Source organism: Marmota flaviventris, chromosome 12 (genome assembly GCF_047511675.1).
Source record: "Marmota flaviventris isolate mMarFla1 chromosome 12, mMarFla1.hap1, whole genome shotgun sequence".
Lineage (NCBI taxonomy): Eukaryota > Metazoa > Chordata > Mammalia > Rodentia > Sciuridae > Marmota > Marmota flaviventris.
This window is the reverse complement of record NC_092509.1, coordinates 10,684,582-10,704,733: the sequence shown is the minus strand read 5'-3', so window position 1 is coordinate 10,704,733 and position 20,152 is coordinate 10,684,582. Positions and strand designations below refer to the sequence as shown.

Here is a 20,152-nt window from a genome sequence, read left to right as displayed (position 1 = left end):
ACATATGGTCCTTACCCGTCATCGGATGAGCTGACCTCAAGGTGTCAGCATCCTGTCTTAGGTTGGTACCATTGCAATTGGATCATACCCATCATTGACTACTGGTTCAGCATACAGCCATACTTGTGGATAGGCCTTTGCACCAGTGGGGGGGTGAGGTTCTTTGCCTCACCTCTGTTGGCCCCCAAATTTGGCCTTTGCACCAGTGTGGGGGGTGAGGTTCTTTGCCTCACCTCTTTTGGCCCCCAAATTTGGCCTTGGTGCCAGTGGGGGGGTGAGGTTCTTTGCCTCACGTCTGTTGGCCCCCAGATTTGGCCTTGGTACCAGAAGGGGGGTGAGGTTCTTTGCCTCACCTCTGTTTGGCCCCCAAATTTTAGCTGAATGACCATCATAAGCAGAAGGGAGGAGGATACAGAAATGACACGATACCAAGCCAATTGACGGCTCCTTTGGAAAAATTGTACCACCAGTGACACCATCAGCAAAGATACTCCAGCACTACCACAATTCGCTGCACCAACAGATAGTTCACAATGCATACAAGTGATAAATAGTCCAGGCAAGTTCTGCAAGCAGTTCAAAGCAGAGGAATCTATTAATATGTTCATTTCCTCCCAAAGTAAATCGACTCCTTGATTGAGCATCACTTGTTGAGTTACATTATTCATTGATGCATCAGTTTATACAGTTTGTTGTGGTAGCTATCGCAGAAGCTGTAGTTTGGTTTTATCTTTGTCTTCACTGGCACTGGGATGAAGATAGGAATTCTCGCAATGATGGCTAAAAAAAATTACGTAACATTCCAGCAGGCACTAAATGAAAGCAATTTTCTAAACAATTTAGTATCCTGAATAGAATTAGATATAATGAAAAGGAAAGGTGAAAGTAAACAAACAGATCTGTTAACCTCCTTTTTTGTTCACATATTAAAACAATCCTCAACAGCTGTTTACCCAATTCAATTAAACCATTTAAATCACGTGAATAATAAAAATATTTGGATCCATTTTTTCATGAGCGCTCCTCATATATGATATATGGACATACGCACGTATACAGACATACAACACAAAAGACAAGTGTTCACACATAACGTACAACACATAAGACAATAGTAAAGGCCTTGTAGCTTTACACAGGTGAAATCTCCATTGCAATGTTTAAAAATTCCACAGTCAAAAAATAGAACTGAGCAGAAAAATATTAACCTAGGTCTGTATGAGCTCAATAAATAAAATGGAACTTTATGATGTGGAAAAGGGAAATAATAAAATAGATAGTGAAAAAGACATCCTGGTTACCACCTGGGTTTGACTCTTTTTTGGATATCCCATTCTTTTTCCTGTAACTTGCATAATGGGTCTGAAGGTATTCCCACAAGCAAGCCCCAAGGTTTTTTACATTTGAAATAGGCTTTAATGGTGTTCATTATTCATTAGCCTCCAGGTGTGGGAGAACCACTGTTGCAGATGTAAGAATAGCCAAGCTGGAGCTCTGGATATCAGGTGTTATGGATTTGAGTCAAATCATCTTCTTTCTGGTCTGTAGAAATCGCTTTGGTTAGTTTTTCTGGAATCCAAATTGGCTGCTGTTCTCCCTGTGGAGACACACAAACAGAACCCGACTCCAGACAGTCACTGGGTCAGGACCTTTCCATTGTCCTGTTAAAATATCCTTCCAAAGTACCTTAGGCTTATGTACATTTTTTGGATACATATGCCTTTCTGCAGCACTAAGCCCTGATGAATCCAAATTTAAAAAGTTTAGAGTAAAAAGGGTTATTTTAAGTTTATCTTTGGGAGATATATACCCCTTTCCAATTCCCTCTTTTTGCTTTAATAAGTACATTTTAATAGTTTGATGAGCTCTTTCAACTATGCCTTGTCCTTGTGGATTGTATGGGATTCCTGTTATATGAGTAATGCCAAATGATGAGCAAAATTGTTTAAAAGAGGTAAACGTATAACCAGGACCATTATCTGTTTTTAACTGTTTTGGAATGCAAAATTTTGTAAGCAATGAGCTATAATGTCTTTAGTTTTTTCTCCGGCATGAAGGGAGCCCAACAAAAATCCGGAAGAAGTATCAACAGTAACATGCAAATATTTAAATTTTTCAAATTCTGGCAAGAGTGAGACGTCCATCTGCCAAATATGGTTAGGTATCAGTCCTCTAGGATTGACTCCAAGATTAATTTGTGGTAAAAAGGTCACACAATTTTGACATTGTTTTATTATTAATAGTCTAGTTTGTTCCTTAGTTATTTTAAAACGCTTTTATAAAGTATTAGCATTGACATGGAACCTTTTATGAAAATCTGTAGCTTCTTCTATTGCAGAGAAAATATGTTTGTCATGTGTAGTTTTATCTGCTAAATCATTGCCCAAACTAAGGGCTCCAGGCAATCCTGTATGTGCCCTGATGTGTCCTATAAAGAATGGATCTTTTCTGTCCCAGATTAGACTTTGTATAGTGGAAAACAAAGAGAAAACAGTAGAGGAAGGGGAAATCCCACCAGCATCTTCAAGGGATACTATAGCATTAAATATATACTGACTATCAGAAAATAAATTAAATACAGAATCTTTAAACATCACAAAAGCTTGTAATACTGCATTAAGCTCTACCTTTTGAGCTGATTGTTTGGGTACTAAAAATGTAAAAGTTTGATCAGGGGTAACTACTGCTGCTGTACCATTATTTGACCCATCAGTGAATATATTTGGAACATTCATGATAGGTGTTTTTCTTGTCATTTTTGGAAAAACGATAGGATGAGAAGACCAAAAAGACAATAAAGGATTAGATGGTAAGTGATTATCAAATGAAACATTAGATTTACATATGATTATTGCCCAAGTATTTAACTCATGAGCTAACTCATCAATTTGATCCATAGTATATGGAGTAATAATTTTATTGGGAGAAATTCCAAACACTCCCTTTGCTGCTTTTATTCCTTTGAGTGTTAATTGTCCTACAGCCTCAGGATACCTAGTAAGAATAGTGTTAGGAGAATAAGATAAATGTATCCACAATAATGGACTTTCTTGCCAAAATACTCTTGTAGGAATATTTTTTGTTGGTATTACAATAAATAATAAAGGCAAACTGATTCTATTCTATTCAATTCTATCCAAATGCATATTTTCCATATATGTTTCAATAATTTTTAATGCCTTTCTTGCTTCAGGCATTAACATGCGGGGTGAATTTGGATCTGATGGACCTTTTAGGATATCAAATAAAGGTCCCAACTCTCCTGTTAGTATGCCTAGATAAGGCCTTATCCAATTTATGTGTCCTAATAACTTTTGAAAGTCATTAAGTGGGATTTGAGTTGATCTAATCGTATTTGAATTTTTGGTGGGCGGACCATGGTTGAGGATAATAGAACTCCTAAATAATTAATTGAAAAATTTAATTGTACTTTATCTATTGCTATCTCTAGACTATAATTTTTTAATAAGTTTGTAAGTGTGGCATAACATTCTAGCAATGTGTTTTTATCTTTGTGTGCTAACAGTACATCATCCATATAGTAAAATATTTGTAGTTCAGGATTTTGATTTCTAAGTGGCTGGATTGCTTTGTTAACATAAATTTGACACATAGTTGGGCTGTTAGCCATCCCTTGAGGGAGTACTTTCCATTCATATCTCTGATCCGGACCTTCATGATTCAGTGCAGGGATAGTAAATGCAAAACGTGGACTATCCTCAAGATGAATTGGAATTGAAAAAAAAAACAATCTTTAATATCTATAGCTAAAACATACCAGGTTTTTGGCAAAGCAGACAATTGGGGAATCCCTGATTGAGCAGGTCCCATAATAACCATCTCATTATTAATGGCTCTTAAATCTTGCAATAATCTCCATTTACCAGATTTCTTTTTGATGACAAAAATGGGAGTATTATGGGGAGATACGGAAGGTTGTATATGTCCCTCCGCTAATTGTTGTTTGACCAGGTCATGGGCTGTTTGTATCTTTTCTTTAGTCAGGGGCCACTGAGGAAACCATACTGGTCTTTCTGATTTCCAAGTAATTTTGATTGTCTCAGTGACCCCTTCTGAAAACCCAATCCATGTCTATTTATTCCTTGATCTATTTGAATTGGTGCTGCTATACCTTGTTCTTGTTCTCCTAATCTTTTTTTTCTTTCCTAAAACCTTGTCTAGCCCTAATAGTGGGCGCATTTGGATTGATGTTATTTGTTAATGTCAAACCTAATTGATCTAGTACATCTCGTACCCATAAATTTATAGGAAGATGATCCAATACATATGGCTGTATAGTTCCTTCACATCCTTCAGGATGTTTCGGCCATTCTTGACGAGATATGATGCTAAGGTCTGCACCTGTGTCTAGTAGCCCATTAAATTCATGTCCTTGAATATTTAGTTTTAGCATTGGGCGAGAATCTAAATTTAAAGACAGCATAGCCCAATCTACACCTGTGGAGCCTAATCCCCTGGAACCTCTTTCTATAATATGACTGGAAAATTTATCATGCAGGCTGGGTATTATTAATAATTGTGCTATTCTATCTCCTGGTGAAATTACTGATATACCTCTTGGAGAACTAGGTATAATTTTATTTCACCTTTATAATCGGGATCAATTACCCCAAGACTTGTCATAAGTCCTTTTAGCGTGGAAGAACTGCATCCCAATAATAAGCCTACTGTTCCTTGGGGAAGAGGTCCTTTTACTCCCGTGGGAATGATTTGTACTCCCATCTCTGGAGTTAGTACTGCTCTGGCGGAGGTGCAGATGTCCAATCCTGTGCTCCCTCTGGTTTGTCTGATGAGGGTTATAATGGATAATGTGCCCTGGGCACTACCCTGATGGTGTTGCTGGGTTCCTTTATTGCCCTGTATATTTGTGGTTGTAGGCCCTGGAGCATTGGGCCTCCCTGTCCATTTTTTGGCAATGGAGCCTGATGCTTTTCTCCACGATATCGTGGGTAAACACCTGGTCCTTGTCCATTTTTTGATAACGGAGTACCCTCTATGGTGGTTTGAGAACGGCATTCATTAGCCCAATATCTCCCTCTTTGGCATTGTGGGCAAATACCCAGTATTCTACACCTTTGATACCTAGCTTTGTTAAACCCTCCTTCTGTGGGGCAACTCCTTTTAAAATGTCCTGTTTGTTCACAATTGTAGCATGTTTTTGGCCTGGCATCTAAAGCCTGTTGTACTGCAGGTGCCAAGTCTTGCCCTTGTTCATTAATGTCTCTATATAATTTAATATATGTGTTTAAATCTCCATGTTTCCATGGTCTAATGGCCTCCTTGCACCATCTGTTTGCTTGCTCAAAGGCTAGCTGTTTAATTAATGGCATTTCTTGCTCTGTATCCCCCAAAACTCTGGTAGCTGTTTGAATAAGCCTATCTCAAATTTCACGTAAGGTTCATTAGTTCCTTGTATTACCTTAGATAATTGACCTTGTAAATCTCCATGTCCTTGTAAAGTCTTCCATGCCCTAACTGCATCTGCAGCAATTTGTGAGTAGGATCATATGCAGTTTGTTGCAGCTGACCCTCATAAGGTCCTTTTCCTAACAACATATCTAGATTTGTCTGAGGATAACCAGCTGCTGCATTTCGCCTAGCCGTCTCCGTGCAAAATTCCTCATTGGCAATCTTCCATAACAGGTATTGTCCTCCATTTAGCACAGTTTTACATATACTAGTCCAATCTGCTGGTGTCTTGTTCAAGTTGGTAATGGATTCAACCAAGCTTATAGTGAAGGGTGCTTGAGGACCATAGGTTGTTACAGCCTCTTTTAGCAGCTTCACTGTTTTGAAATGTAAAACATGGTGAATTCGCTGCCCTCCTGCCTTTTCAAATACAGGACATGCTAATCTTTGAGGTCCTGTCTCAGGATCCCATCTATCAACTACGGGGGTTGAGGGCCCCATAGGTGGAGCTGTTGGTTTGACACTCACGCCCCCCCGGTGATAGAAAGGTGTTAGTAGCAGCCTCCTGTTGTAACTTTTCCCCTGATGGCTTTTTCTGCTCTAAATTTTCTTCCCCTTTCTGACTATTTTGAGAGGCCTCCTCTTTTTCCTGATCTAATATATCTTCTACCATAATCTGAACCGAAAGCTTTGGACTAGGCAAACAAAATCGTATCATCATCCACAATGGCAATGTGCCAACTGGCAGAGTTCCTGGGTTTTTCTTTTCCCTGTCCCTTAAATCTTTACCATGATGGTCCCATTGTGATATATTCAACAACTCCTCCTTAAAAAGCCATGGGCTACATTTTTGTATTGTATAACTTATGCCCTGACTCTTTTTGGTTTTACTGGGGTGACTCCTTCCTCTAACAATTTACTTAACATTCTTTTGGTTTGTTTTTTGCTAATTTCTGACCCCATATTTCTGCTACAAGGATAATGCAACTCAACAAGATAACTCAAAACAAAACCGAAGCAAAACGAAACAAAAATGGAACAAAAAATCGTATTAATTTTCCTATTTTTTTGAAATGTATCTTCGTGGTCTATCTCTATCTCTTCCTCAGGGCCGAACAACTTCAAACCTTGAGCCAACCATTTTTCCCAGTTTGCCTGAGAAAGTTCTAGGGATAGGCAGCTTGAAACAAAAACAACAAATCAAAACAAGAACACATTGTTTTTTGAAATGGTCACCCATTCTCTCGCCTTCCCTCAGGGGCGAGCAATTTCACTTACCTTGGAGCTTCAGGCGTTCCCTCACGGGCCACCAAATGCCGCAGTCTGGCTGGGCACAAATAACCGAGCCACCACAAAGCCTTGTAGGTTCAAACAGCAACTACTTTATTTCAACTCTCACTGGCACTGCACGCGCGCTTTCTGCGAACCCACCCAGGCGGCCCTCCAGGAACACCACACACTGGAAATCCCTCCTCGGGCACTTCCCCAACCAATGGGTTCTCTCCAGGAATCCCGTGTGAACTCCAAAGTATTGGGAGAACTCCAAAGTAACAGGTGGAGGTGGACAGCAGGGGTCTAATATACAATTGAATACACAGCTTAACATAACCATCCTCATCTCAATGGCTTGCTGAGAGCCCCCTTCTGGCACAAATGCCATGTGTCATTCCGACTAGGCTGTGGCTCTGAGCACCATGGGGCTGTAGCAAGACACATCCATGCAGGAGACACTGACCCTGGAACAAAAGAAGGGCAGGGAAAGCTCTGTCACATTTCTGCAACTGAGTGCCTCAGCACCCTGCTGGGGAGTGTGACTCAGTCACGTGCAAGGTTGGTCTCCCACAACTCCTAGCCAGTCTTTTTTATTTTGAACCAAGGTCTTGCTAAGTTGCTAAGGCTGGCCTTTAACTTGTGGTTCTCCTGCCTCAAATTCCTGAGTTGCTGGGATAATAGGTGTGACTGTTTTAAAGTGAGCAGTTCCAGCTGCTCACAGCACATGCAGTTGTGGCAGGGCTCCTCAGAGCACCTCCCTCCCCAGGTCTGCCCTGCCCATGAAGCATTTTCCCATTCCCCTCCCCTGGCCACCAGCAGTCCACGCTGTCTCTTCAAACAGACCTTTTCTGGGTATTTCTTGTCAGTGGTGCTGTGTGACCTGTGACCTTTTGTCTCGGCCTCGTGTTTTGGAGGTTCTTCCACGGGGTCAGGTGCTTCAGCATCTTCGTGTGTGGCTGAGTTACAGTCCTCTGCAGACACAGTTCTGTGTGTCTCTTCATCCTTGGTGCACATGTGGCCTGTTTGAACAGAGTTGCTGTGAGCAAGTGGGCACGGCAAATGTTTGAGTCCCTATTCTCAGTTCTGTAATTGGGCCTGGAATTGCTGGGTCATGTGATGATTCCGTGCTTAACTTTTTGAGAAAATGCAAAACTGCTCTCCATAGTGTCTGTTCCATTTTACCTTCTTACCTGCAAGACCCAAAGTTCCCAGTTCTCCTATGTCCTTGTCGACAATTGTTTTCTTCTTTTTAAGTTGGCCATTATAGGGGTGTGAGGAAGTCCTCATTGTGGTTTAGTTTGCGTTTTTATAAATGATAGTGAGAATCATTTCATGTGCAGGGGACCACTTGGAGCTCTGGAGACTCCTCCTTGAGCCCTCTGCTGCTTTTCCACTTGGCCCCTGTCTTGTTGAGTGGTGGTTTACATGCTCTGGATGCTGGACTCTGCACACTATCTAGTGCTGTCTCCCTGGCTTGGCATCACTCCCTCACACACGCTCTGGGATGTGAGGCGAGAGCTCCAGGAGGACCTAGAGCCAGAGGCCCAGCTCTGGCCCTTTGTCCCGTGCTGAGCAAGCCTCCAGCAGGGCCGCCTTGCCTGCTGCTGTTAGAGAGGCTGCAGCTGCGCCGCCCTCCGTGTGCCATTAGCCGGCTTTGTGCCCTTTGAGGGTGGCCGTGGGGATGGACATGTGGGTGCTGGAAGGTCCTGGGCCTGGCGCTGGAGAGGGACATGGGACGCCTGTCACAGTGTTTCCACCCTCGTCCTCATTTTGTTCTGTGGGTTCCTGAAATTCCAGTTCACGCTAAGCTGCTGAATTCATGGCAAGAAGAATGACAGGGTGCTTGCTTTCCAGAGTCGTCCTTTCTGAACTTCCACGAGTCCGACTGCGAACCCAAAGGCTCACCACCCTGCGACTCCCTGCTTCCTCTCAACACCGAGAAGATTCTGGTATGCATCTCTGTCCTGCTTGTTGTGCTGTGTCCCGAAGCACAGGCGTCCCCGGCTCTGCATGCAGAGGGGAAAGGCGGGACACCTGGCATCTGGTCACCTTGCACTGCTAGAGGCAGGTCGGCTGGCTGGCTGTTCTCGACCTGGGACATGCACGTGGGCGTGAGCAGAGGGAGCTTTTCTGGCCTTCGCTCCAGGAGGGCCCTGCACTCCGTGTTCCCCTGCCTCGCCTGCACGGTCTTTCTCGCGTGTTTCTCATCCGGACCTTCAGGGATGCCCTTGCCTGTCAGTTTTGGCATGTGTCCCCAGCCTGCCCCCACCTCAAGGAGGATGGGCCTTTTTGTGTTCACATGGGCTCTGGGGCTGAGCCGCTGAGTGCCCGGGCTCAGCCCGTTTCCACTGGCCTTTTCTTTCCGTGTTCTTAGAGGATCTGTTTAAAATTCCCCTTCCGCTAGTCTTTGTTTTCCAAAGCTGGGCCTTTTTGACAGACCCATTGAAGACAGTTAGGAATTGGGACAGGAGGGTGAGCCCCTGGTTTTCCTAAATTGCTCCCAGTTGTCAACTTGATATGTGGCAGAAACTTTGAGACTTGTCAGAAACCAGTTGGGGCGCTCTTGTAAGGTAGTGAGTTGGCCATCACTGGAAGTGTTTAACTGTGCAGGTAGGTTCCTAGAGTCAAGTCCTTCCTCAGACGGAAATCCCCACCCTTCCTCTGGCGGCACTGGAGTGCCTTCGCTGGGGCTGGGAGTGGCCCGCAGGGGAAGGCTCCCCAGTCTTGTTGGTAATGCTGCATCTGGAAGAAGGCTCACCAGTGTCCCACTGAGGAGTTCCTGCCCCATGGCAGAACCAGAGGGGCTGATGAGCTTCTCTAATCTCCAGGGCTCGACCATGAGACTGTAGAGTCACATCAGGGGACTCTCCAGATGCTTCATTCCATGGGGCTCCTGGATGAGAGGGGAGGGAGGTGTGAGCCCTGAGATGGGTGCCTCCCGCCTGTGTCTCTGACTTGGGGTCTTCAGCAGTGGCTTGTGTGTTAGCTCTGCACCTGTCCAGGCAAACCAAGGAGCTTTCTGTAGCTGACTGCTAACTGGGACTTGGAGCGTATAAGGAGCACATGAGGAAATACCTTTGGAACCCCCTTCCTTGAGTCAGTGAGGCCCAGCGGTCTGTGGCTAAGGAGTCCCAGGCAGAGGCTGAGAAGCGTATGCCTTGGCAGGGTGTCCCAGGTATGGCTGTCTGCCCAGTGTCCGCACTGGGCCCGGAGGACTCTGACTAACTGCGCTGTCCCCGGCTCTGAGCCTTTAGACTTGCCAAGGCCGCAGATCATTGGTCTCTTCTGGTCTTAGCTTTCCTGTGGATTGTGTGTTCTGACTGCCTCTGGGCGACTCTGCTGTGGAGTTACGTTTCCACGTGCACCCTGTAGGCTGGCATGTCACCACTCCTGATGGCAGATCTTCTGGCGAGGTGGCAGGTGTGTGTTTTATCAGACCCAAGTTGTCTCCAGAGCTCAGGACAGCCGTCACTTTGTGTGGTGGGCAGAGACTGCATGTGCATCCATCCCAGTGACCAGGCCACTTCCTTACCTTGCTGTCCCCTGGCTTCTGCACGTGGGTGTTGTCTGCTGGCTTCTCCCGGGCCTGTCTCCAGGCTGGGTGGGTCTGTGCTGGGCGGGATGCTGCACCCTGCTGGCTGTGCTTCCCTCCGTGGAAGTCCTGCTCTTAGATTGGATTGGTGTTTCCAGGGTTTTATGCACAGTATCTGTATTCAAGCCACATTGGAGGACTGGTTACTGGAGTGACGGGATTGAAGTCATTGACGCTCCCTGTGAAGATGGGGAGCGTCCTTGAAACAGCTGGCAAGGTTTGTTGCCACGGAAGGAAAGCAGTACTTTCTCTCAAAAACCAGTGGGGAGAGAGGAAGCACCAGCCGCACCAGATGGTGTTCTCGAAGACAATGGTTGTTAGTACTAACTGCAAATGCTTCCTGCTTCCACTTAAATAAAATATAGCTTTAATATTTTACAATAACAGAGGTTTTTCTTCATTTGTGATTAGGTAAAGTATGTGTTTCTATTTTGTTTTTTTCCAGAGCCAGGCCAGGTCTATTGCAGAACAAAAGAGGTTCCCGTTTGCTACCGACAATGACAGCACCAATGAAGAGCTAGGTAAGCCGGCTCTGGGCCTCCCTCCTGGGCCTCCCTCTACCACTGAGGCCGAGATACAGGCAGGCAGCAGAGCAGGGCTGCATCTTGCACAGTGTCTCTGGCCCCCCGGAGGTTCCGCTTGTTGGTTGTCATTTTTAAGAGAAGGTTTGTGTGCAGCCATCAGTAGGTGCCATTGCAGCCCTATGTTTGCGTAGACTTAACAGTCCTGAGCCCTGGCTGTGTAGCAGATGGTCGGTCACCTGGGTGCTTGTCATCAAGCATGAACAAAAAGAAGCGAAGGCAGGATGGAGTCTCGGGACACTTGCTTCAGTCTTAGGGTTCAAGAGTATTTTACTTCTGAGGCCAGTCCACGGTTATGAGTGTGAGGATGTAGGCGTAGAGAACGGAGTTCATTCAGATTTGCACAGAGTCGGGTGTGCATTGGGTGTGCCTCTTCACGGTCTAGTGAGCTCACCTGAGAGGGAGGGAGGGAGGGGCGTGGACAGAATGCAGCGGGGCTGTCAGGCCGTTGCCACGCCTCGCCCGCCACTGGGTCTCAGCAGCAGACAAAGTAGTGGAGTTTTTCCCATGGGCCCTGAGGAGTCTGGGGTCTTTCAAGGGACAGTGATTCTTCCTGGAGGAATGTCTTCTGTGGTATAGAGTTGCTAGGAGGTGCTGGCTAGTGGAGATTGCTGAGAATTACAGCTCTTCATTTATCTGTTATGTATTTGTTTTCCTACAACAAAACTTAGATCCTAATAGTTATTTATGTTTGTGAGTGTTTTGGATTAGGTTCTTTTTTTAAACTTTGGGTTTTTCTGTTTACTTTTAGATGGAAAGATTTAGGAATTACATTTGATGTTATTTGAGTGGAATTGAATAGCCAAGCCTTGGAAAAAAAATTTAAATATAGTCCTAAAGTACATTTCCCCCTAAACTCCTCTGCTTGTTTTTTATAATCTCTATTCATTTGTTCATTCAAGAGATACTGCTGATTTGGGTAGGTAGGTAGGTGGGTTTCAAAAAGTCTTGACATGGTGGGAAGTGACTGAGGTCTCCTGGACCATGTGGACCTGAACTGAAGCCCAGCTCTCCTTGTCCTGTCTGCAGAAGCCTGGCCCAGCAGTTCTGTCCTTGTGCCTCTGCGTTTGCAGGGCAGCCTGGCACGTGGGGTCCCCAGGACGGACCTATGCTGCTTCTGCACAGCCAGTGGTGAGGAGGTCAGCTATGCACCAGGGCCTGGTTCACTGGCCTAACTCACGGCTGCTTGGCTTCAGTCACCCCAGCTCTTCTAGTCACCCCAGCCTCATGTCCTCGTCTGTAGATTGTCCCTCCCTGCAGCTAGGGAGTGAGGAGTTGATGTGGCAAAGGGGCAGGACTGAGCCAGCTCCTGATGTCCACTTCCCCGTTGAGAAACTACCTGGTTGCTGTCCATTCTTTTCCTTCTGAACATGAGTTTGGCCTTAATCTATCTTTTCAAAACAACTAGGGTAAAAATAGCCTTCATTTTGTTTTGGAGAATGCCCCCAAAGCTCTCGTGTATTATGCTCAGTTTTTTTGAGCTATTATTTTTCTTGGGCTGTTTTAAAGATTTTTCTAAATTTCTTCGTTCATTTAGTGCATCTCTGTTAAGTGTTTGTTGCTTCTCTTTGGCAGGAAGTGTGTGTCTCAACAGCAGCAGTGAGTTGCCTGTCTGCACCCATTAGGTTCAGAATCAGATGGCTTTTATGCAAAGAATGTCATCAAAATAGTCACTGGGTTGAGTGAGGACCAAAATGTCTTTCAGGAATTGGGAGGTGGGGGAGGGTTACAGCAAATATCACAGGTGGAATGTAACCTGAATGTTGTGACTTATTCACGTGTTTTGGTCTCTGTTTTGGTTTTTGAGATGGAGTCTTGCTGTGCTGCCCAGGCTGGTTTCTGCCTTCTGGACTCAAATGGTCCTCCAGTGCTGGGGTGACGGACATACGCCACCACCCTGGCTTGTTGGCAGTTTGCTGGGTGAGAGTGGAGTCAGAATGTCACTATGACTCAGGAGGTTTCCATAGCTCTGATTTCAGAACACCACTTTCCCGACCCTTAGATCAGAACTGCCTTCCTCTGTGTGAGTCCTGCGCAGGCTGCGGCTGTGTCTTGGGTGGGGAGCCTGGCTGCCGGGTGAGTTTTCCCGCTCAGCGCTGCCAGGCGTCTTAGCTGGGGAGCGGGCAGTGGGCTCGCACCTGAGATTCCTGAGGCTGTCAGCGTTTCTCTGGATGCTCATGATGAAGTCACAGGCCCACTCTATGCGACAGTGCTTGGGCCATTCCCGTCTCCCTGGCATGTAGGCAGGAGACATCACAGAGGCATCTGGGGTTTGAGAGTGAGTGACGGTATTGCACGTATGAATATGTGACAATAGACCCTGCCATTGTGTGCAACTATAACGCACCAGTAAAGATGTGGGAAACAGAAGGCAGCCTGGAGACTTCCCAGGGGACCTCCGTCACCACAGCTGGAGGCACCGAGCCTGGCTGGCCAGTGCCGGGGTGGGAGTGGAGAGTCCAGTGGCCCTACTCACGTCTGGGTTCTCTGACTGCTCCTAGCCCTGCAGCTGCCCCTGCATGTCAGCCGAGTGTTCAGCCCTGATGCTGTCGGAGCCCTTGGTTCTGTCCTTAACATTTGTGTGTCTTACTTTACAGCAATCGCTTACGTGTTGATTGGCAGTGGTCTCTACGATGAAGCAATAAGGCATTTCTCAACAATGCTTCAGGTAATTTTTCTTCTTATTTATGTAGTTCAGGTTTACAATCATGATAAAAGCATGGGCTCCTGCGTAGCCAAATGCCATGGGATGCTCTATTGTAGGGTTCCAAGCAGCAGAGATGTCAGTGCTGACCATGCACTGCCCTGGTGCTGGGCTTTGCAGGGTTACTTTGTTTTAAAAGAGTCGAGTCCATTGAGCCAGGCAGTCTGCACAGTCTCCCAGCTGTCCGGTGGCAGAGTGGCATTCAGATGCAAGATGGAAAAGAAAGCAGCTCCAGGTTCCTCGCCTCAGCACAACACCTCCCCTGAGATAGGGACACAGGCACTCTTGACGCTCCAGCCCCTTCCTGCCTGGAGTCTGCAGGCTGACTTCATTTCCATTCACCTTAAACATGACTGAGCCGCCTCAGAGGAGCCTTTGTGGGTTGGTCACTCTGGCATCCACAGAGGAGGAAGCCTGTATGGGCCTACAGGAGCTGAGGGGGGCAAAGGGGGTCCTTCGGGAGCTGAGGGGGGCTGAAGGGGGCCTGCAGGAGCTGAGGGGGGCCTGTGGGAGCTGAGTGGGGACCTGCAGGAGCTGAGGGGGGCCTGCAGGAGCCAAGGGGGCCTGCAGGAGCGGAGGGGGGGCCTGTAGGAGCTGAGGGGAGCCTGCGGGAGCTGAGGGGGGCTGAGGGGGTCCTGCGGGAGCTGAGGGGTCCTGCAGGAGCTGAGTAGGGGCCTGCGGGAGCTGAGGGGGGCCTGCGGGAGCTGAGGGAGGCTGAGGGGGGCCTGCGGGAGCTGAGTGGGGCTGAGGGGGGCCTGCAGGAGCTGAGGGGTCCTGCAGGAGCTGAGTGGGGTCCTGCTGGAGCTGAGTCCGGGCCTGCGGGAGCTGAGGGGTCCTGCCGGAGCTGAGTCCGGGCCTGCGGGAGCTGAGGGGGGCCTGCGGGAGCTGAGGGGGCCTGCCGCAGCACCTCATCTCACAAGGTCTCACATGGTGCTTGCCTGTCCTTGCCACAGTGTGCCAGCTGTCTGCCTGGTGCGCTACAGGGAAGGAGAGGGGGTTAGCACTGAGCACTCAGTGCTGGCCCATAGTCAGGTGCTCAGTAAGCTTTAGCTACTCAGAGTGCGTTCTAGTAAATCTGTCAGTGTTGACCTCTGCAGGAGCCAGCAAAGGTCTGACCTTCTAGGACAGGATTCCAAAGTACTGGTTGTGAGGTGTCAGCTCTACTTTTGTTTTCCTTTTCAGAACCTAGGATTAAGTTGGTAATTCTCTTTTCTCAACAAATTGATGAGATATTTTTGGTTGTGACTTTGAGGCCCTTCCTTAGATGGAGCAGCTCTGTGTTTGGGGGTCACGTGGAATTGGAATGCAGAGGTAGCCTAGGCTGGAATCACCTCTCTAGTCTGCAGCATTGCAAAGGGTGGGCCCCACTTTACCCTGAGCTGCAGAATGCTGGCTTGAAAGCTGGGTTTTGCTACATCTGTCCAGAGATGTGTAACATAGTAACCACAGCTGCTTGCCGGCCCATTGTCTTTCAGACAACTCTTAGAAAATGTTATTATCTTTGTAATTGATGACAATATTGAAGAAAAAAATTTAAAATAAAAATTTCCTAATTCTGACACTCTAACATTATTTAAATGTTTTGTTCTTTGCCTTTTTTGAAGTGTGCATTTGTGTTTTATAGCCTGAGCACATACTATACACTTTGGGTGTTTTGAACTTAATTTCATAGTGTAAATGTTTTTCACTGTTCATCTGTAATCTGTGATTTCCATGGCACTGTGATGTGCCTTTGATGACCATCACACTGTACAACATACTTCCCGGTCATCAGCTTGGGGTGGAGGCTCAGAAAGATGATCACAGTTTCTTTTGTGCAAAGGAAAGACACAGCTTTTGTCACTCTGGGATAAGGTGGTGGCTCTCTCCCCAGAGGTGTGATGGGTGGATGGCGAGGTTGGATTGCCTTTCTGAGGTCAGGCGTGATGGGCAACAGTGGGCAGCTCAGTTACAAAACGGTCACCCTATGCTGTCCTGGTGGTCTCTCAGTGCTTCCAGCTGTCCCAGGTCGTCGATGTGGGGTAAGCAGGAGAGAGGCGAGGCATCCAGACAGGGTGGTGGAAATCGTCATGTTTTCTTCTTTGTATGTGATTATGATAAAGCCTAGAAAACACAAAGATTCAATATTAAATGCTTCCAGTGTTTGTTTTCTAAAAATTTTAATAAGGAACTTGATCCTGTTTTCTGGACAGAACTTTTCTACATTGGGTTTTAACTTTGAATTGATATGCAAAGTTCCTGTGGGTTTCTTGAGGTTTTCTGTAGCTACTGTCACCAAGGTGCTGTTCAACCAGGTCGTGGCAGGTGTCCAGAGAGTGGTCAGTGCTGCTTCTCCAGCCGACCAGTACTCCTCTTCTCACCCTGGATCTCAGCCTCTTCAACTGTTTTTAAATCATGGTCATTATTCAAATCTGATCATTCATCCTTTTTTTTTTTTTTTAATATTGGGGATTGAACCCAGGGGCACTTGACCACTGAGCCACATCCCCAGCCCTTTTTTGTATTTTATTTACAGACAGGGTCTTGAAGAGTTGCTTAGGGCCTCACTAAGTTGCTGAAGCTGGCTTTGAACTCTGACCTCAGCCCCCGGGCTGCTGGGATTAAGGTGTGGGCCTCCACACCGGGCTCTTTTCCTTTTAATGGGAAAATTCAGTGATGAAGTTTCTTGTACTAGTGAAGTTGACTTCCTCCTGGCAACTCGTGTCCTGCACTCAGCAGATGTGGCTGCTCTGCCTATTTCTGTCATGGGGCCGTGGTTGGGTTCAGTCCTAAGCTGATGTATTTTAACTTGTCCTTGCAGGGGCTTCCAAGTGTGCAAAATATCTGTTCTTAAGCCGGGAACGGTCCCGACAGATCTTCCCTGTGGCGACTGCACCTAGGGCTGTGGTCTCTTGAGCTCAGGAATACGTGGCAAAGCTTTTCTGTTGGACGGGCCTGGCTGCAGCACGAGACAGCAAGTATGGCTGAGTCCATCACAGTGTGCTGACCATGGGCCCCCGGGAGCTTGTATCGTAGGGGTCTGTTTGGATAAGATTGTTGCAGTGAAGTTCAGAGCTGCGACGAGGCTCCTCATTTTCCAGAATGACCTGTGGCAAGAAGCTCGCATGCCCTCCTGTTGCCTGGGCTGCACCATCGGGATGAGAGTCTGGGATGTTCAGTGATCCTGGGCATCCCCGGGGCCCACTGGAATCCGCCCTGTTGTTTGATGCTTCTGTAATGGAGAACGCACTCCTCCCGCATCCTGGCCTCTCCCTGGGCCCAGGCACCATGGAAGCTGATGGGTGGCCTTAGACCTGTGGCTCTGAAGCTCTCCCACTGTGTGGGTGGCCAGCAGTGTAGGCTCTGGGAGGGGAACCGCTTCCCACTTGCTGGGCTTCTGTCCCAGTGCAGGGCTGGCATAGGAAGTCCTGCAGCAGCCTCATGAGGCAGCTTGGATCAGGCTGCTGCTCAGGTGACCTTGAGCTTGCTGGTTCTGATCTGATTCTGGAGGAACTGATGTTGTAACAGAACTCCTCTTTACTTGGGTGGGTAGCATTTAAAAATGGTCCTCTGGTACACATGTGCCTCCCACCAGTGCTCTGGGACTGGTTTACTCATCTTGGACACAGATACTGCCTGTTGGAATCAGAGGCCACCCGTGGCATAGCGCACGTGGTGAGCCCCCAGGTCACTGTGAGGAGCAGTGGGAGGTGCCCTGCCAGGCAGGCCTAGGCTTCAAGGGTCACGCTCCACTGAAGGGCTGTCTCCTGATTTTGCAGTTGGGTAAAGTAAGTAAAATTAGAGGACTAAATACTAATTTTCATTTAACTTCTTTGGAATTCTGAAAACTTCATAATGTACAAAGTATTAGGCTCATATACTTAAAAATACTTTGAAAAACTGATACTCTCATCCTAACTTACTTTAAGGAGTATTGTTTTTGCTGAAAAACCAATAATTCACTACTACATTCCACAAATAAAAGTTTGACTTCTTAACATCTGAAACTAGTGATTGATAAAGTATTAAATAGAGTTGTATCAATTTTAGAAAGTATAAAATCTATTATATAAATTTAGGAACAATTTAGACTCTGAATAGGATAACAGCCAAAATTCTTACGCATCCTCTGTGCTGTTAGGAAAATCTAAAAAGACAGAGTAAATGAGTAGAGACACACTTCGAGGCACCTGCAGGAGCTTGTTCAGTGTGTGAGGAACAGACCTTGTGGCTCAGGAGGGCTTAACCACGGGCTGCATGTGGAGAAGGGAGGCCGGGGCTGAGTTCAGGGGTCGGCAGCGTGCACAGAGCAACTAGTGTAGACTTTCAAAAGGCCCAAATGCGCTCAGTGGAAAACTGTCAGGGCCATCACAGTGGAGGCTCAGCTTGGAGTAGAGGCTCAGCTTGGGGTAGCTCAACATGGTTGATGGAGGCTCAGCATGGTTGGTGGAGGCTCAGCTTGGTGTGAAGGCTCAGATTGGGGGTGGAGGCCCAGCTTGGGGTGGCTCAACATGGTTGGTGGAGGATCAGCATGGTTGGTGGAGGATCAGCATGGGGTAGAGGCTCAGCATTGGCCATCTCTAGTGCTCACTGGCCACACTGCCTCGTGCTGCCTGTGCTTCCCTTTCCTTCCTCACTGTACCCCACCATTTTCAGCCACCTTCCTGCAGCTTGTCCTTTAGGAAGAGCTGGCTCAGTGGGGTGGACTCTGATCTGGTGTCCCTTTAACACTCATCAGGGTTTCCTAGCTGCCTGATGCACTCTCATTGTCCTTGCTAAATGGTAACTCCACATGGCAAGGTCTGTCGTGTGCCAGGCGTCACAGAAAACAAAGAGATCATGTCAGGATGCTGCAGTCGCGGTGGCAGGTGTGACATCAGTGTGCCCCTGTGACTCTCAGGCCCACGCAGGGCTCCCTATTGCCCCCTCCTTTGGTAGTGGGTCTGTGGCTGCACTCACCCGTCTCCTGCTTCTTTTAGCCCCACACACTCTGCACCTCCTGAGGGTCTCCACAGACCACGCTGCCCTCCCTGCACTGCCACACCCAGGCCACTGTCCACTGCCAGATGACCACATGCTGGGCTTGCCTTGTCCCCCTGCACATGCTGGATATCCCCAGGTGCGTTTGGAGTGCTCAGACCCTGCTCCCGCCCTTCCTGCCCCTGCTCCCACATTATGGGCCAGCGGCTGTGCTCCCCAAGTTCCTGCATTTTTGCACAGCTGCAGGATCCCCTCACCCCCCGATCCCAGCCCAGTGGTCTCTCCCATGGGAAGTCCTTCCTAACCTTGTCTAGGTCTTGGTTTTCCAGGAGCACCATTCATTGCCTGTGTCACTGTCTCTGGTGTGGCTGTCTGGCTGTGCTCCCAGAAAGCAGGGCTCCCTCGCTTTCTCTGGGGCTTTGTTCACGGTCCTGCTCAGGGTTCTGCAGGGCAGTCTCGCACATGGACCCTGCTTCTGCAGCAGCGGCCGGAGAGAGCGTGGAGTGAGGTGCCGACATCCGTATTGCACGCAGCAGAAGTGAAAGGAAAGCCTGTTTGCCTCCCAGGGATCTAGAAGGGGTCTGGAGAGGTGCATTGGGCAGAGGCTGTGAGTGAGATGTCCCATGCACGAGTGGGGCAAGGTCTGAAGCGTGTCGTGGAGTGGGGGAGGAGGACTGGGTGGACAGCCACCAGTGGCGTCACAGGGCATCGCAGCATGGCCTTGCTGATACTTAAATCATGGGTTCTGGTGTTTTTAAATAACAGGGGCCTTCAGGATGGGAAGCATCAGACTGTACTGGTCAGAAAGCAAGGCTGCGATGGCTGAGCAGCGTGTCCTGCTGTGTGTGTGACACTATGCATGTGTGCACTGGTAGTGCAGAATGTCCTGTAGTGGGCGCTTGAAAGGTCACTGGTCAGTGTGGGTGGGGCAAGCTCAGGTCCCACCTGTGGGGATAACACAGGAACCTGTCTGGAGAACAGCCGTGTAGTCTTGGGAGGCGGGAAAGCATTGCGGCTGCCTGGCGAGACGGCTGTGGCCAGGCTCCTTGGCGGCAGGTGTTGGGGATGCAGTGCCCACAGTGGAGTGCTGTGTACGTAGACCTTCTTCTCACTGGTCTCTTGCTCCTCTGGACAAACCTGTGCTCAGGTTAATACCAGCTGAGCCAGGCTTCACTCCAGGGAGATGTCCTCCCACCGATGGGCTGTGTGAGCTCGCGTCCTGCCTGCCCTGGCGAGGTGCTGTTCTGGGCCCCGTCCGTCGTATGGCAGGAATTTCTGCTGAGAAGCAGGAGGGTAGTGTCCTCCGCGCCCTCGGGAGGCAGCCTGCATCCTGCCCGCCCTGCCCGCCGTCTCTGTACCCCATCCTCTGCCCACACTCGCAGTGCCTCCTGGGGCAGGGTCACAGGGAGCCTTTCCGTCTCTTTCTGTGTTTTTCTTCATCCTCTAGGCTTCCTGTACTGAAATACACAGATTGCTTAACACATCTTTTTTCTGATTGTGGATGAATGAATGTGTGCTTTAAATAGCTGAAAGGAATACAGCATGCTAGTGACCGCTTGCTGGAGAGTGGCAAGTGTTTGGGGAGCCTCCCTATGCGCTGCATTAGTTAGCAGT

The 20,152-nt window shown here is 47.9% G+C and overlaps 1 protein-coding gene across 6 annotated transcripts in view; it reads left to right on the top strand.

Annotated features, from left to right (window-relative positions):
• The window catches only part of Ttc13 (tetratricopeptide repeat domain 13), a 67,160-nt gene that overhangs the window by 14,152 nt on the left and 32,856 nt on the right, over positions 1–20,152 (top strand). For all 6 annotated transcript variants that reach the window (XM_027947952.2, XM_034636672.2, XM_034636671.2 and 3 more), the window contains exons 2-4: positions 8,557–8,651; positions 10,740–10,815; positions 13,473–13,543. In XM_027947952.2, coding sequence (XP_027803753.1) covers positions 8,557–8,651; positions 10,740–10,815; positions 13,473–13,543 — 242 coding nt within the window. The remainder of the gene's footprint in view (positions 1–8,556; positions 8,652–10,739; positions 10,816–13,472; positions 13,544–20,152) is intronic.